Below are 18,569 nucleotides of genomic sequence, written 5' to 3' on the forward strand. Positions count from 1 at the left end.
AAAATGATTTGGCAGTAATTTAAACTCTAACAGTCATGCCAATAAAGCTGACTTGACTTGACTTGACAGACAGACAGACAGACAGACAGACAGACAGACAGACAGACAGACAGACAGATAGATAGATAGATAGATAGATAGATAGATAGATAGATAGATAGACATAAAATGATTTGGCAATGTTTTAAACTCTAACAGTTATGCCAATAAAGCTGACTTGACAGACAGACAGACAGACAGACAGATAGATAGATAGATAGATAGATAGATAGATAGATAGATAGACAGACAGACATAAAACTATTTGGCAGTGTTGTAAACTCTAACAGTCATGCCAATAAAGCTGACTTGACTTGACAGACAGACAGACAGACAGACAGACAGATAGATAGATAGATAGATAGATAGATAGATAGATAGATAGATAGATAGATAGATAGATAGATAGACAGACATAAAATTATTTGGCAATGTTTTAAACTCTAACAGTTATGCCAATAAAGCTGACTTGACAGACAGACAGACAGATAGATAGATAGATAGATAGATAGATAGATAGATAGATAGATAGATAGATAGATAGATAGATAGATAGATAGATAGATAGATAGACATAAAATGATTTGGCAGTGTTTTAAACTCTAACAGTCATGCCAATAAAGCTGACTTGACAGACAGACAGACAGACAGACAGACAGATAGATAGATAGATAGATAGATAGATAGATAGATAGACATAAAATGATTTGGCAGTAATTTAAACTCTAACAGTCATGCCAATAAAGCTGACTTGACTTGACTTGACAGACAGACAGACAGACAGACAGACAGACAGACAGACAGACAGATAGATAGATAGATAGATAGATAGATAGATAGATAGATAGATAGATAGATAGATAGATAGACAGACAGACATAAAATGATTTGGCAATGTTTTAAACTCTAACAGTTATGCCAATAAAGCTGACATGACAGACAGACAGACAGACAGACAGATAGATAGATAGATAGATAGATAGATAGATAGATAGATAGATAGATAGATAGATAGATAGATAGACAGACAGACATAAAATTATTTGGCAATGTTTTAAACTCTAACAGTTATGCCAATAAAGCTGACTTGACAGACAGACAGACAGACAGACAGACAGATAGATAGATAGATAGATAGATAGATAGATAGATAGATAGATAGATAGATAGATAGATAGATAGACATAAAATTATTTGGCAGTGTTGTAAACTCTAACATTCATGCCAATAAAGCTGACTTGACTTAGACAGACAGACACAGACAGACAGATAGATAGATAGATAGATAGATAGATAGATAGATAGATAGATAGATAGATAGATAGATAGATAGATAGATAGATAGATAGATAGATAGACATAAAATGATTTGGCAGTGTTGTAAACTCTAACAGTCATGCCAATAAAGCTGACTTGACTTGACAGACAGACAGACAGACAGACAGACAGATAGATAGATAGATAGATAGATAGATAGATAGATAGATAGATAGATAGACATAAAACTATTTGGCAGTGTTGTAAACTCTAACACTCATGCCAATAAAGCTGACTTGACTTGACAGACAGACAGACAGACAGACAGATAGATAGATAGATAGATAGATAGATAGATAGATAGATAGATAGACATAAAATGATTTGGCAATGTTTTAAACTCTAACAGTTATGCCAGTAAAGCTGACTTGACTTGACAGTAGGTAGGTAGATAAAAAGAACCACTCCCAGATACGCAAACAGAACAGTTTTTTCCAAGAACAAAATGACAACAGCATTGAGATTATGTGTTTGACTTTCACATTCTCCCTCCTTTCTTGATATCCAATCAATGTACAGACTATTACAAATGGAATGAACCAGTGACTTTAACCACAAAACCATTAGATTGGAAGTTTTTTTTTTTTTTTTTTATATGATACTTTTTATATTATGCTTTTCAATTCTACACATTGTTACAAGAGGATGACATTGTATAGCTATTTTGCATGAATCAATACAATTCAAATCAAATCCATACCATACAAACACAAATGAACCAAACAAATGTAACAAAACAACAACAAAAATTCTATATACAAAACAAGCCATACTCCTTGGAAAATAAACAGACATGTATCCATGCATCCCCACATACTGTACATACAGAAAACTGAGAACAATCCATTTTACATTAATATAAATAAATGATACAACATGGAATCCACAAGTCATTATGTCATAATAACTGTTCTTGTCACACGGTTACAAAAAAGGGGGAGGGGTTAAGTAGACAAGAGATAATACTGTCCTATGACTCAAACATTAGACATTTTGATTTAGCAAACATACTGTAGTGTGTCAGGTGAGACATTCCTGCCAAAGCAAATAGTCACTGGATTTGTCGGTCTGACCATTTTTTCACTGTCAGACAGTCAGTGTAGATTCTCATTTCTGGCTACCCGTACAACAGTAAAGGAAAACCCACAGCAGAGAAACAAATGAAACAGGATTATTTTGAAATGAAAATCTGTTTTATTGTTGGCACTCTATCACTTGTATGTGGTAAGTAGTAGGTCTTTTCCATGGCTTAAGCTTTTGCTCTTTTAGTCGAATGAATGGCAAAACTATAGATATGCAAATACATATTCTCACTGTAAACAACTCATCAATTTGTAATTTTCAGAAATTGGTTATTCTTATTTAGCCATCTTCATGTAAAGTGGGTCATTTTTTGTCTCAATTTATTTTTTCCATATATATATATGTATGTGTATTATGACAGGGCATATTTGCTTCCTTTTATGGTGTTTATACAGTATATATACAATATATATGAAATTGATTATTATCTAAATCCCTTCAACCTTTAACCTAAACACTGAACTGTAACAGTTTGGATTTCTTTACTCTTATGAATTATTATGACAAAGTAACTAAAGTAAGACTGTCATGGTTGAACTATTTCAATGAAATGAATTATGCCTTCTGTATAATGAACCAACATGGCCGAACACCAATAGAGGAGTTATTCAACTGGAAGTGTGATGTTTATAGTGACAGCTCATTTTTCTGACAAAATATAAGGTAATTATTAAAACACCATACCAAAGTTTTACCATTACAATCTAATCAATTCATCTTAATTTCAAGAAGAAAATACACTTTGAACAACTTGCCTTCCTTGTATGGTTATAGTTACCTGCGTCAGTAACCGGAAAATACCTTATGTGACATCAGCAACAAGCCAATCAAAAGCAGACAACTCATTGTAACAGCTAGGCATAGAGCTCAATCTATGACATTCCACATTACAGTGTTGCCAATTTAGTGACTTTTCAGACCTCTTTAGCGACTTTTATTCAAAAAAGCGCCTAGCGACAAATCTAGCGACTATTTGGACAAACCTTAGCTACCTTCCATAGAAGAAAGTCACCAGTACTGCCCCGTGAGCATGTGGTCTTGCTTTTCTGCCCAGACTCGGAGGCACACCTCTCTCTGCATCTACTCTGTTCAGTGAGACTGACAGAGAGAGAGGTGAGCAGGCGAGAAGACGGAGCAGCACAATCAGTTGACTGCACGGCAGCTGACATAGACGTGAATGAGCTGCGCATGTGCAAACGGCGTTGTCAAGGACCAATCACGAATCTGTATTGTTTTTTTGGTTTTTGTAAATATGCACATAGTGGTTTGTTATGGCTGAGCGCTGTGTGAGAGAAAAGTTCCGTTTCTCTCGCTTCTAACTTTCTCTCTGAGTGATTGATAGACATAGGGAATTAATAGGGTATTACAGTATGAACGGTAAGCACAGAGAAGCAAACACATATAAAGGGCGGACACTATGCAAAATTCAAATGTGACGCGATGACGTCACGAATATGCTAATTAGCTTATGACGTCATCTAGCGACGTTTAGCGACTTTTCGAGCAGGCTTTAGCTACTTCCCATTGAAACTGCATTAAACATTTACATGCATATTCGCCATCAATAAACATACCCAGTTTACACAGTAAGAGCCACCAACTGCACACAACGCAATAGTTTGCGTTCCCTTACGATAAGTTTTAAGTGCTCTCGCAATAGTTTTACGTTTCCTTGCAATAAGATATGGCGTGCCCTCGCAACAGTTTGCGTTCCCTCATGATAGGTTTTGCGAGCTCTCGCATGCTCTTGTAATAGTTTACGTTCCCTCGCAATAGTTTTGCATTCCCTTGCGATACGTTTTGCGTTCCCTCGCAATAAGTTTTGCGTTCCCTTGCAATAAGTTTTGCATTCCCTCACAATAGTTTTGCATTCCCTCGCAATAAGTTTAGCATTTTAGAATACAAAAAACACTATTAACCTTTAATTTATCTAATATATCTATAATTTATTTAATTCATCTATAATTCAGCTAAGTGCGTGCGCACACGCACACACACACCAATGATTCCCTAAAAAATCCTCCAAGTCCTGTAAGTTGCGAGGTGGAGCCGCCGTGGATTGGACTTGTTGGTCCAGCACATCCCACAGATGCTCAATAGGATTGAGGTCTGGGAAATTTGGAGGCCAGGGCAACACCTTAAACTTCATCATGTTCCTCAAACCATTCCTGAAAAATGTGTGCAGTGTGGCAGGGTGCATTATCCTGTTGAAAGAGGCCACTGTCTTGTGGGGTGTACCCGGTCTGCAAAGATGTTTAGGTAGGTGGCACGTGGCAAATTGACGTCCATATGAATGGCCGGAGCCAGGGTTTCCCAGCAGAACATTGCCCAGAGCATCACACTCCCTCCACTGGCTTGTTGTTTCCCACAGTGCATCCTGGTGCCATCACTTTCCCAGATAAATGGCACACACATACAGAGCTGTCCACGTGATGTAAAAGAAAACGGGACTCATCGGACAAGGTGACCTTCTTCCACTGCCCACAGGTGCTTTCGATGGTGGACAGGGGTCATCATGGGCACTCTGACCGGTCTTCGGTTGCTATGCACTGTGTGTTGTGACACATTCCTCCTGTAACCATCATTAACATTTTCTGTGACTTGTGCCACAATGGACCTTCTGTCGGTTTGGACCAGACGGGATAGCCTCCATTGCCCTTGCGCATCAATGAGCCTTGGGTGCACACCCTCCTCGGACCACTGTGGGTAGGTACTCACCACTGCTGACTGAGAGCACCCCACAAGCCTTGCCGTTTCAGAGATGTTCTGACCCAGTCGTCTGACCATAATAATTTGGCCCTTGTCAAAGTCGCTCAGGTCTTTACTCCTGCCCATTTCTCCTGCATTCAACACATTGACTACGAGAACTGATTGTTCGGTTGCCATCTAATCTACCCAGACCTTGACATGTGGCCTTGTTAGGAGATGATCAGCGTTATTCACTTCACCTGTTAGTGATCAGAATGTTTTGGCTCATTAGTGTATATACTGTATAAGCATGTTATATCCCATCTTTGTTGTTTAATGCATTCTTCAACATCCGTTTGGTGTTTCTTTTCCTCTGACACCTTAATATTCATACAAATATATATACTGTAATCGGATGCTGACACTATGTATCAGAGATAATTTCTGTCATAGGAACTTCATCACATATGTTCTTTTATCTCACATTTAACTTACTTTGGAAAATAATAATAATAATAATACTTTTATCCAGACCGAGCTTCTCTCTGACGCATGGTGTTAGCGTCCGAATTCGCTCACTGGTTTTTGTAGCCATTCATTCCTTTCTGATACAGTGATCTTAAAGAAATGTTTTCAGCATGAATACAAAATAAAAGTGTGACATTCTAATGTCATAATAAAAGCATATGTAATTAGTACAGTCCTGTAGTTTATTTTTCACCCTGATGACTTAGCTGAAATGGACCTTTGGAGAAGTTTGGACTGTATTAAAGAATTTAGAGAGAATTTAAGGCTTTCCCTTTATCTAAGGCACATTATGTTTATTTTCAGATGAGATCATGAACATATATCTTAGTTGGTTCAGTCCATTATTTATGTTTAAAAGTTTAATTTTAAACTTATGAACTTTTCTTGAACATGTTCCACGAACGATGGGTGCCGGTAGGCCTAAACATGAAATGAAGTCAGTGGAGGGAGATTCTGTCACTCTACACACTGAACTTACTGTAATACAGAGAGACGATCAGATACTGTGGATGTTTGGACCTAATGAGACTCAAATAGCTCTAATCCATAAGCAGAACATTGATATGTTTGATATTAATGAGACATTTGGAGACAAACTGCAGCTGGATTATCAGACTGGATCTCTCATCATCAGAAACATCACAATCAAACACTCTGGACTTTATAAACTACTGATCATCAGTAACAGAGGAACTTCATACAAGAGATTCAGTGTTACTGTATACGGTGAGTAAAGTGTTTCAGAACATTTTGCCCTATGCACTTTAAACATGTTAAAAATCAACTTTTATTTTGAAAATTTATTTTAGCAAGAAATACAGGTCAGCTTACTTTCTTTTCCAACCATTTTTATTAGTTCCTCTGTATCTGTCAGATTCCTTTGATGCTCCAGGATAAACACAAATTTACATATTTTCAGAAAGTTGTAACTGAGTGTAAAAAATAATTAAAGAATTCTGTCAGTGTCCCCCTCTGAACAGCCAATGAGAGTAGAGTGCTATTTATAAACATTCTGTTAACTCCCTTTCAATCCAAAAGATGTGTTAAAACAATCACAATGTACACTCACTCAGCTTTTTGACCTTATTCAGAATAGGGCCATATTTGATTTTTGACAGGAACAAAAACAAGGTTGTAATGGATAGAAGTACAGTCTCTTCAGTGGGCTGTTTAAATTGATGTTGATTGTTCAGCTAATGAAACATTGAGAATACATCTTTCCAATACATGATTTGTGAAAATTACATGTGATCTAGTAGCTTTATATGTCTACGCCCCACAGCCTCGTTTTCATTCCTATCAAACATGGCACTGCTATGAATAAGGTCGTTAAACAACAGGCTAACACATGCACTACTTGTACATGTAATACTAAGCTGTTCAATTTTCAATACTTCTTGTTCCTGACCTAGATCTTTATAAATGATCATTTTATTTTTTATTTTGAGCTTTACGGTATGTACGGTAAAAGAAGAACACCAAAAGAAACTGTTTGGCCAATATGGAGCTAACAAGTGAAGTCAGCCATTATGTTAGGATTAGTGCATGTTGCTTGTTGTAACAAAATGCTACTTTTAAATCAGTTTTCAATTAAATATTTTACATTTGATATATTTAAAAAATACATTTTCAAACGTTAAAACTATTTTAATATTTAAGAATAGTGCATTCTATATTCTGCAAACAGTTTATGGGAGATGTTAGTTTCACAGCCCGGTTTATATATTAAAGAATACAGAAAGTTATTCATACAGTAAAAAAATAAATAATTTGATCTGAATTTAAATGAAACAGTCATAAGGATTCTGTTGCAGTTTCTTCACTGTTTACACATGATTTTTGCATGACTGGACCAGCTGCCTGCTTTTTAAACGTGAATCGTGTATTGTTTGATTTGATTGTATGCCTGAGTCAAGCTAACAGCCTCTGTCAAATGTGAATTTAATAAAGTGAGAAACTGCATGATAGTGTATTTACTCCTGTTTATACTATCATGTTTTTCAGCTCATCTGCCTGTTCCTGTCATTATCAATAACTCTTCACACTGTTCATCATCATCATCATCATCATCATCATCATCAGAAAGATCATCGAGCCCAAAATGTGTCTTTCAATGTTCAGTGGTGAATGTGACACAGGTGACTCTCTCCTGGTACAAAGGAAACAGTTTAATCTCCTCCATCAGTGTGTCTGATCTCAACAGCAGTCTCTCTCTACCTCTGGAGGTGGAATATCAGGAGAACAACACCTACAGCTGTGTGGTGTCCAATCCCATCAGAAACCAGACTAAACATCTCAACATTACTGAAGTCTGTCAGACGTGTCCAGGTAGGACAGCTGCAGTGTTAAAATGTCTAATAATGTATTCTACTTTTGAACACAATTTCTGCTCTCAGATTACAATACTGAGAGAATTTCTCTCATTGTTCCCTGCATGAAGATATTAGAGGAGAAGTGCTTCAAAGATTTTATTTAATAAATCTGTATTTTCTAGAACTGCTGTTGTCCTGTAATTTCTGGTTGATGTCAGACTGAAGAAACTCTGTTACACTAATTACTTTCCTCTTTTTGTTTATTACAGAAACAAGCCTGAATTCATATTTAATACCACTGATAATTGTTGCTGTTGTGTTTTTTGTTGTGCTGCTGGTCATAATTGGAGGTGTGATGATTTGTCAGTACATGAGCGGTAAAAAACGGCAAGTATTTATCTTCATACAAAAACTATTTGTTAAATATTTCTGATTGACAAAAAAGGTTTTTGCTTCAGAAATTTTATTCCAACAATCCAGGCTTGTGAGGAAATGATGCAGCAGATCTGTGTTGAGATCTGTTTTGGCTTGCTCAAATTAAGGAACAATATTTGTGTGTCTGAATATTTCATAAGTGGCATTTATCTGCATGACATCATAGACAATCATCATTCAAATTTATAGCAGATGGTTTTCATCCAGAATGATTTATAGTAATTGCACAGAGATTTTCCTGGAGTGACTTGAGGTTTTATGTACTTGGCTGGTTAATGGATAGCCTATATTAAAGGATTACTTCACCAAAAACTGAAAATTTTGTCATCATATACTCAACCTTATGTTGTTCCAAACGTGTATAACTTTTTTCACAGAATCACACAATACAAAAGGAGGATATTTGAAGACTATTTTACTTGTAAGCCTAAAGAACGGGGACTAAGCACCATTAAAATGTCTTAAAATGTATCCATACGACTCATGTGCAACCCTATACAGTCTTCTGAAATCGTAGTATAGCTTTGTGTGCGAAACAGACCAGATAACTAAATTAGTGAGATGAACTCCACAGCCAGATCAGACTTATTTGTGAATGAATCATTCAGACCCTTTTTGTGAACTGTTTTTGTGAACCAATTCAAAGAACACTTTGTTCACAAATCACAATTCACTCCTCTCATAAACTCTCATGAACCCACCAAGGAGAGCTACGGTGGATGTCAAGATTTTCAGTGAATAAATGTTTCTCACACAAAGCTATCATATGGCTTCAGAAGACTTGTATGTACACAGGTTGAATGAACTACTTTGATCATAATTTCATGGTGCTTTTTCTCATCCTTTTTTATGTTGGAAAGCTTAAGAAATTTCACAGAAAAGTGTATGGAAAACAGTCTAAAAATTGTATCATTTTGTGTGTTCCATGGAACAAGTAACGCCATTCGGTTAGGGATGATATGGGGTGAGTAAATGATGACAGGATTTTCATTTTTTTTTTAATTAGATATGTCCAATTGAGAGAAAAAAACACCAATCGGCACTGTATGACCATAATGATTTCTTGAAGATAAAAGAGTTCAGCTAAAAGAGAAATGTATTGTTTTAAGAAATTTTGTTTTCGTTTTTTAATGTTTGGGTTTTTGTTTTCTTCGTTTAGGTTCGATGACTCTCCCCAGTCATGTACACCCCTTGTGTCTGTGCTTTACTGTCCATCCCAGAACCACAGGGCCAGAGTACCAGAACTAGATTCCTTGTCGTCCACTGAGCCATAGTCCAGGTTTGCCAAATCCATCACCCCAGCAGAGTCCTGATTCACCATATCTACCATCTGTGGTCCACACCATACATTTGACATGGGCTTTTTTCTGAACAGCCCATGTCGGAAGTTTGGTGTGGAAAGGTGAGGTGTGGAAATGAAGGTAAGGTCTTGAAAACCCCCATGTACAAAGTATGGCCGGCCAAACGACCATGTATAAAATATTATCTGAAAAATGCCCACATTCGGAGTATAGCCGGGAAAACACCCACACTCAAAATATAATCTGGAAAATGCCCACGTACAAAGTATGGTCGGGAAATGCCAACACTCAAAATGTGACCTGGAAAACGCTCACGTACAAATTATGGTCGGGAAAACGGCCACGTATAAAGTATGGTCGGGAAAACAGCAACACTCAGAATGTGACCTGGAAAATGCCCACGTAGAAAGTATGGTCGGGAAAACGCTCACGTACAAAGTATGGTCGGGAAATGCCAACACTCAAAATGTGACCTGGAAAACGCCCATGTACAAATTATGGTCGGGAAAACGCTCACGTACAAAGTATGGTCGGGAAAACAGCAACACTCAGAATGTGACCTGGACAACGCCCACGTAGAAAGTATGGTCGGGAAAACGCTCACGTACAAAGTATGGTCGGGAAAACGCTCACGTACAAAGTATGGTCGGGAAAACGCTCACGTACAAAGTATGGTCGGGAAAACGCTCACGTACAAAGTATGGTCATGAAGACATTCATGTGCTTGTTGTAGTTGTATGTTGTAGTTGTATTGTATATTGTACTTAATTTCTGAATAAAATAATCAAACCTCATAATGTGTTCATTCAATGTACAAAAAGCCGTAGACAAATACTTTATAGAGACAGATATATTTTTATTTAAACCATTTAGAACAGTGGTTCCTAAACTTTTTCAGTCAAGCCCCCTTTACTAATCGAAAAATGTTTAGCCCCCCCCCCCCCCCCCAAATCCATTCACACCTTTCATAGTAAAATGAGTTGTAATTGTTGCATAGTCATACAAAAAGCAATTTATTGTCTCTGCAAACAAGAATACAAAAGATAAAACTAAAGTTGATGTCAATTTGTTCAAATGTAATTGTAACTAATTACTAATAACTGATTTTGAAAGAGTTAAAAATGTGCTGCACATTAAAAATGTTCCTGGGTAAAAAATTATCTTCGGTGGTGGCTGACATACATGGTCATCACATGCGTGATGCAGTTTTTTGTTTTTTTACATAATTGCAATTCATATTTAAGATATGTAGTTGTATATATTGGAGCACTTGACAGTGAGGACAGTGAGGTCAGGAACTGATGTTGGTTGATGGGGCCTGACTTACAGTTGCTGTTCTAGTTCATCCTACCGTCTCCCTGCGCCTCCCCTGCAGTGCCCTTTGGGAGGCGTGCCTCAGAATTTGGGAACTACTGATTTTGAAGATATAATAGGGAATTTCACATATTTCCACATAGCTTGTAACCCAGCATCTGAACGCAGGAGACCGTAAATGCAAAATCATGCACAAAAAAAAAAAAAAGGGTTTTGATGCATTCAAAAGCTCTGACCAGCGAATTTGTTACATGATAAGACGTATGACCAATAGAATATCAAATAGCCTCAAATTCACCTCATGGCTCAATACAAATAGATAATTCAAAGCTTTTGATTTTGTGGGAAAGTGGAGTAGATTTTGAATACAACATTATTTGATATATATATATATATATATACAGTGAATATAAATAGGAGAGCATGAATTCAAATCCTTCATTTCAGTGATCGAAATAATTTTGCATGCTCAAAGTCTAGTTTGACCGCTATTAATTAAAAGCGGGAGGTGCCCGACCACGCAATGCAATGCCGTACCACGATTACGCCACTCTTGGCATGTGCACCTTGTACCTGTCTGGATGTGTCAAGCATAAATCAGGCTTGGCAGCCATGAACCCAACAAAGTTGTTGTTCTTTCATTCTTGTTTGCCCTGTTCTTTATCAGGCATTATATACTGTATTTCTCGACCAACAATGGTGAGCTCATTCCGTCAAAGTGTATTCAGTGATATCACAAATTACTTTTTTCAAAGTCTAGTCATGTTTTGAGTTTCAATGTAAAGAAAACTACCATTAGTTTCACAATTTATTCTTATCTTCTGCAGATGGCTATCCTGTCAAGTGCTACATCACCTGGGATTTTTTCTTTTTCTTTTTTTTTTTTTCTTTTTTTCTTCTTTTTTTACAGGATTCTTATGAATTGAACCCGAGGATTGACTGTGTCCAAAGAAAATGTTGTAGAACACAGATGTAAGTTATTTATCAAATTTGTTTTCATTTTTGCTTTACACATTTCTATATTATCTAAATTGCTGCTTATGTACACTGTGAAACATTTAGTGAATCAGTCTTTCCAATATTGTATTTTAACAAGACAACTTAAATTCTTTAAAAAACAAAAACAAAAAACCAATGCGTGTGATAATGCAATATGAAATGATATATCAATTCAAATCAGTCTCCTTGTCAAACAGGGGTCAAGAAATAGACTGGTTAGCATGACCCTGTTTGCCTCTGCTTGTAGATGCTGGAAATACGATCTTAGTCACATAGCTCTGCAATGCGAACAGGGTTTGAAATTAACTTTTCTGTGGCTAGTAGTTTCCAAGGTCACAAACCAGTCAACATTTTCACTAGCCAAATTCTCCCGCCTCTCAGAAAGTGATAAATGTAACTGGAGACTGTAACTGCATGCATTTGTTTGGACATTATTTGAACAAGAATGAGATTAGTTTAGCAGGACACAAGTTGATATACGTCGTGCACGAACCTGCACTTGCATGCTCCAGAGAAACAGTACGATAGAGCAGAGTGCGTCTCGTGTGTGATTCTCAGTGGATCGCACAGCACTCACGCGAAACCAGTCTTTAAGCAGCCCGCGCTTATCCACATTCCGGATGAGAAGCTTAGTTAGCGCTTATAAAACTGGACAATCAATTACATACCAAACACTTGTACTTTCTTATTAAATGACAGTTATAATTCAGTTATAATGCATGATAAAACTTCCTACTAATTAGTTTGCTCGTTTTAAACACGGATAATACATTACACGTTATAAAAAAACATAATTGTCAGGGTTATCATCTACATAGGATGCATTTGTCCATATTTTTATTATACATGGCTGTGTATTAGGATTGTAGTGAAATAAGACCAAAGTCGATGTTAAATGTTCATGAATTAAGCTTCATGTGAGCTGGTGAGCCAGAAACATGCCTTATGATTAGTATAATAATTTTAAGTGTAGAGAGTTGGTTATTTTGAAGAAGCATGGAATGTCTTTGTTCTGTGGTTTCCATGGCGACGGTTCTTTATTTATCTCTTGGAATGTGTGTGCCAGTTGTGGGGGGGTTTCTAGGAGTGTGTTCGGACAGATCTGCCCTTTGTATTTAAGACAGTTAAGATTTGCCAGATGCCAGAAATTCAGATTGGCCGGCACCAGTCCAAATATCTTTATTGCTCAGGAGAATGTCCGTGTAGATTCTGAATTTAAGTCATTCTGCATAGAAATTATTAATTGTTCTGCCCATAACATCCTACACTATGGTATTTGTTATAAAAAATAAAACACTAATAGCCTAAACACATTTAGAAACCTTTAACTACAACTTTTACAGTGGTAATAAAACTGTCTAATAGATTCACAATAATAGATTAAATATGAATCTAAGTTACCAGTTAGTGCAGGAAAAAACATATTTTAGTAAAACATTACCAAATACCAAATAATTTTAGTAACGATGATAATGTGTATTTTAAAAACTGATCATGTGTATTATTTGTTTCCTCTTTACCTCATCAGTGCTGTTTATAATGAAGGGGATGTCTAGCAGTTTGAGGGGTTTGATTTCCTCAATATAGAACTTTATACTATAATGTGCTATGAAGAATTCAAATGGGTCACATACGTTTTATTGTCTCCGCCATCCACTCTGATATTAAGTAATTCTATGTTTCCACTGGCACGTTTAGAGCAAAGGTGAGAGAGCATTTTCAGTTCATTGCTATGGAAGTCGAGTGCCACGCTCTCAAGGTGGATTGTGGGATTGACAGCATAGCAAAAAATATATATATCTGCAATTTAATATATGCAATTTCAAGACATTTATTTATGTGATGAAAAACAAATGAAAATATTATTTGTAAAAAATATTATTTTTGAATTGTACCTAGGTAGGTTACCTAAAGGTTTAGAAGGTCCTTGTATAATTAACAGCATTAGCTGAGAGTGAATTCCTTTCATATGTGAGCAAAATGGACATTATAACCGAAAAATGCCCATATTGATATTGAATTAAATCGAAATCTAATTGAAAACTTGTTAATCAGAATCAAATCGAATCGGAAAACCTGCATCAATGCCCAGCCCTAATATAGAGAGTGACTTTGGTTTAGTTAAGTGCTTGTGGAAGAGATGCAGCTGTTTGTTGAAGGTTGTGATGATCTCAGCAGATCAGGTGAAATTTGGAAGCGCGTTCCACCACAGAGGAGCAGAGAGAGTGATGGTTCTAGAAAGTGACTTTGTATCTCATTGTGAAGGAGCCACCAGGTACTGACCACATGGGCTGACCACAGAGGACAGGAGGGGACATAGACCTGAAGAAGAGTCCCAGCAGAAGTCCTGTCTTGAACTCGAGGTGGAAAGCTACAGGTATTTTAGGCTTCTCAGATCATCAAATACAGTACTTTCTAATCAAAGTCTGTAATTCATTCCAAGCCGGTTGGTTTTATTCAAGGATTGAATTAATTTAGTGAAGAATTTTCTAAAATGCCTTTGGAGAAATTGAATGGAAAGAAAACTTCGGGTGGTCTTTGCATTGCTCAGTCATTTTGTAAATTTTAGTCTTCTTATTCTACATCAATTCCCAAAGAGTTGAGAATTTGGGGATGAACTTTGGCTCCTTTGAGAGTTACTGAAGGTATTTCATACAAAATTATTTTATGGTTTATTTTGACCAACTTTAGTAAGCTCGATACACTTAAAAAAAGAATTGAACAACTTACCGTATGGTTTTCTTTGTCAAGTTGTTAAAAGTAGAACTGAAAAGTGTGTCAAGGTTATGCAATTTCTATTATTGTCGCAACAAAGCTATTCTCTTTGATCTTGCTGACTAAATAATGAAAATTTGGTTGACACAGTTCGATCAATCATTTTGATTTCAACATGCTCACTCCAATTAAGGGTGAAGTCTCGGGTAGCCAGATCTGTGACTGAAACAGCAACGGTCTGGACTGTACAGGATCTCAAATTGGCCAAAACAGGAAGAACCACTTAACTGACATGTAGAGCGATCAGTCGGAGTCGGTTTTGTCATTATGTGCCATTTAGGGGTTACCTGAGATATGCTACTTTAATAAAAGTCCAATGCAGGGAATAATTAAATAATGTTGCAGCAGTCTCTGCAAATCATTGCACAGAAAACACACGGAAATAAAGCAGAAAATATGTAGAGAGTCTCAGAACGGCACACAATACCTCAGTACAAACTATTTCACAGACATAACTAAGAAAACAGTAGAATATATAACGTTTTAGTAGTGGATAGTAGTCGCTTAACCTGCAACTATATGCCTCAAATGAAACTCTGTATATCTTATCTGTGTCTGTATATACTCTGGCATAACAAATGATTATATCGTCCTTAAAACCTCTTGTTCTGTTAACCTGGAACTTTGTGAACACGACTTTCAGGCGGACTCACAGAAAGTCCTTTGTGCTTTTACTCGTGGAAGTTCTATCAAACCAGCCAAACTGATTGCCACTTACTAAATCGAGAAAGCGTTTTCCAGTTTTGTGTGCCATATGCATCAGACGATGCCAATTGAACTTAAATATTTAGTGCAGTGAGAACACAATTTAATGTTGATGCTTTATTTATTTTGACAGGAAAAGTTCAACCCAACAACTGAGGTGAATCTTCAAAGGCAGTTACTGACAGATACTATGACATGGTCAAGACAGTCCAGTTTTATCACGGACTTGCAACAAAGTTCATGATACTCTTTTGATATCATGGTTAATCTTTCTGGCTGACTGGAGAAAGAGCTGATTCATCTCAACCACAGCTTCAGAAAACAACATTAGCTTCTACTGCCTGCAAATGTCAAGCTAAGATCTTGTCTAGTCTTGTTCTGTCTTAGTAAGATCAAATTCTTGATTTGAACTGAGTACTTAAGATTGTAGCATACCTGCATTATAACTCAAGTTTAATGAAACATGTTAATTATTTCAGTATAATTCATGTTTTACCAGTATTAACTGTGCGTCATTGTGAATAGAAATATTTGTGTGTACTTTTTTTATTATTTATCATTTACTATTTATTATTTACCAACTACCTCATTTTCATCCTGACAAGCCTCAAGTGAAAATTGTTATGGCTGCTTTGTGTTACTGTATTGTTTTTATTATATCAGGTTCAGTATATTCTGAGGAATTCATATTTCACGCTTATTATCCATTTAAATGGATTTAACAAGCACTATAAAGGAGTTCACAGTGTAATGCCACTCGTGTACAAATAAGCTAGTTAGCTAACTAGTTTGCCCTGTTAACAGGACATTTTCCAAGTGTTCAGACATGAGCGTATTTTCACATATTATAAACGATATATTATAAATATTTTGTCAGTATTATGAATTCTGTATGGCTGGAATACACCTGGTCAATATAACCTTTGTGTATGTTTGCACATTTTGTATTCATTTCTTTTAAACATGTGCCAGCCCGAGGAGGAGGGCTTCCCCAGCTGAGTCTTGGTTCCTCCCAAGGTTTCTTCCTCTTTTACATCTTAGGGAGTTTTTCCTTGCCACTGTCGCCTTTGGCTTGCTCACTGGGGGCATTTGTAAGGCACTTGTTTTTGTAAAGCTGTTTTGAAACAATATACACTGGGGCCAAAAGTTTGGAATTATGTACAGATTTTGCTGTTTCGGAAGGAAATTGGTACTTTAATTCACCAAAGTGGCATTCAACTGATCACAAAGTATAGTCAGGACATTACTGATGTAAAAAACAGCACCATCACTATTTGAAAAAAGTCATTTTTGATCAAATCTAGACAGCAGCCATCACTCCAACACCTTACCCTTGAGTAATCATGCTAAATTGCTAATTTAGTACTAGAATTTTTTTTATAATTGCCATTATATCAAAAACAGTTGAAAGCTATTTGGTTTGTTAAATTATGCTTAACATTGTTTTTGTGTTTGTTTTTGAGTTGCTACAGTATAAAATAGACTGGCATGCAGGGCCGTTTCTAGGCATGGGCGAACAAGGCGTTCGCCTAGGGTGCCACCTGCTGGGGGTGGGTTAAGAGGAGGGTGCCACCTCCTGGAGGGGCACCAATGGGGATCTCACCTAGGGCGCCAGAATGGTCAGAAACGGCCCTGCTGGCATGTCTTAAGGTCAATATTAGGTCAAAAATGGCAAAAAAGAAACAGCTTTCTCTCGAAACTCGTCAGTCAATCATTATTTTGAGGAATGAAGGCTATACAGTGCTTGAAATTGCACAAAAAAACTGAAGATTTCATACAAAGGTGTACACTACAGTCTTCAAAGACAAAGGACAACTGGCTCTAACAAGGACAGAAAGAGATGTGGAAGACCAGATGTACAACTAATCAAGAGGATAAGTACATCAGAGTCTCTAGTTTGAGAAATAGACACCTCACATGTCCTCAGCTGACAGCTTCATTGAATTCTACCCGTTCAACACCAGTTTCATGTACAACAGTAAAGAGAAGACTCAGGGGTGCAGGCCTTATGGGAAGAATTGCAAAGAAAAAGACACTTTTGAAACAGAAAAACAAAAAGAAAAGGTTAGAGTGGGTGAAGAAACACAGACATTGGACAACAGATAATTGGAAAAGAGTGTTCTGGATCTTAACCCCATTGAGCTTTTGTGGGATCAGCTAGACTGTAAGGTGCGTGAGAAGTGCCCGACAAGACAGTCGCATCTATGGCAAGTGCTACAGGAAGTGTGGGGTGAAATGTCACCTGAGTATCTGGACAAACTGACAGCTAGAATACCAAGGATCTGCAAAGCTGTCATTGCTGCATGTGGAGGATTTTTTGATGAGAACTCTTTGAAATAGTTTAAGAAGTTCTGAATGTTTTTTTCAAATTGTAATAGTAATTTTTCACGTTATTAATGTCCTGACTATACATTGTGATCAGCTGAATGCCACTTTGGTGAATAAAAGTACCAATTTCTTTCCATAAGAGCAAAATCTGTACATTATTCCAAACTTTTGGCCGCCAGTGTATATTGTCAAAAGTGTTATGAAATTGCACTGAACTGAAAATGTAAATAAATATGTGATATTTTTAATGTATTATGATCCAAGTTTTTTTTATTATTTTTAGTAACAGTGAACCCCAAAATTATTTGGACACATAGTGTAAGCAGTGACGGACCCAAGGGTAACCCTAACCCTAACCCTACAAAAAAATAAATAAAAATGTGGGTGGAAATTTGGCCCATCCATTTTTATTGAGGCCCAGAAGTAATTTCCTGGCTACGCCCTTGACTGTAAGCCACACATAAAAATGTTTGTCATGGCATTATAAGGAAATATCAAATCAAGTGGTATTTATTTTAAAGAAGTAAAGCAGAAGCACACTTTTCAAGCACAACATTTTAGAAAAAGGGAGAGCTGACTTCATATATTCACTAAAAATTACCTGGAAAGGTAAGCAAATCATTTCAAGATCCATTCTGGTTGGTCAGTTTCCTAATGACAGGACGCTTTACATTATATGCATCTTAATTGTGCAGATTAGTAAGGAAAATTGATTATACTACTTTTTATAAAAACTGTTAATGCA

General features: G+C 36.7%; 1 protein-coding gene across 7 annotated transcripts; it reads left to right on the plus strand.

Moving 5' to 3' along the window:
* The first annotated feature begins 2,360 nt into the window (after positions 1-2,360).
* LOC127438835 (SLAM family member 5-like) lies at positions 2,361-18,076 on the plus strand. 7 transcript variants are annotated; one of them, XM_051694744.1, is made up of 8 exons: positions 2,361-2,580; positions 6,055-6,381; positions 7,660-7,793; positions 7,881-7,983; positions 8,237-8,354; positions 9,562-11,989; positions 14,282-14,393; positions 15,630-18,076. In XM_051694744.1, the coding sequence occupies exons 1-6, from the start codon at positions 2,517-2,519 to the stop codon at positions 9,674-9,676; spliced, it is 861 nt and encodes a 286-aa protein (XP_051550704.1). In that variant the 5' UTR covers positions 2,361-2,516; the 3' UTR covers positions 9,677-11,989; positions 14,282-14,393; positions 15,630-18,076. The 7 variants fall into 7 exon arrangements, with proteins under 7 accessions (XP_051550704.1, XP_051550701.1, XP_051550700.1 ...); XM_051694741.1 differs by having other exon boundaries at positions 7,660-7,983; positions 14,192-14,393; XM_051694740.1 differs by having other exon boundaries at positions 7,660-7,983; positions 14,195-14,393.
* Positions 18,077-18,569: the final 493 nt, after the last annotated feature.

Source organism: Myxocyprinus asiaticus, chromosome 50 (genome assembly GCF_019703515.2).
Source record: "Myxocyprinus asiaticus isolate MX2 ecotype Aquarium Trade chromosome 50, UBuf_Myxa_2, whole genome shotgun sequence".
In the NCBI taxonomy this organism is placed as follows: domain Eukaryota; kingdom Metazoa; phylum Chordata; class Actinopteri; order Cypriniformes; family Catostomidae; genus Myxocyprinus; species Myxocyprinus asiaticus.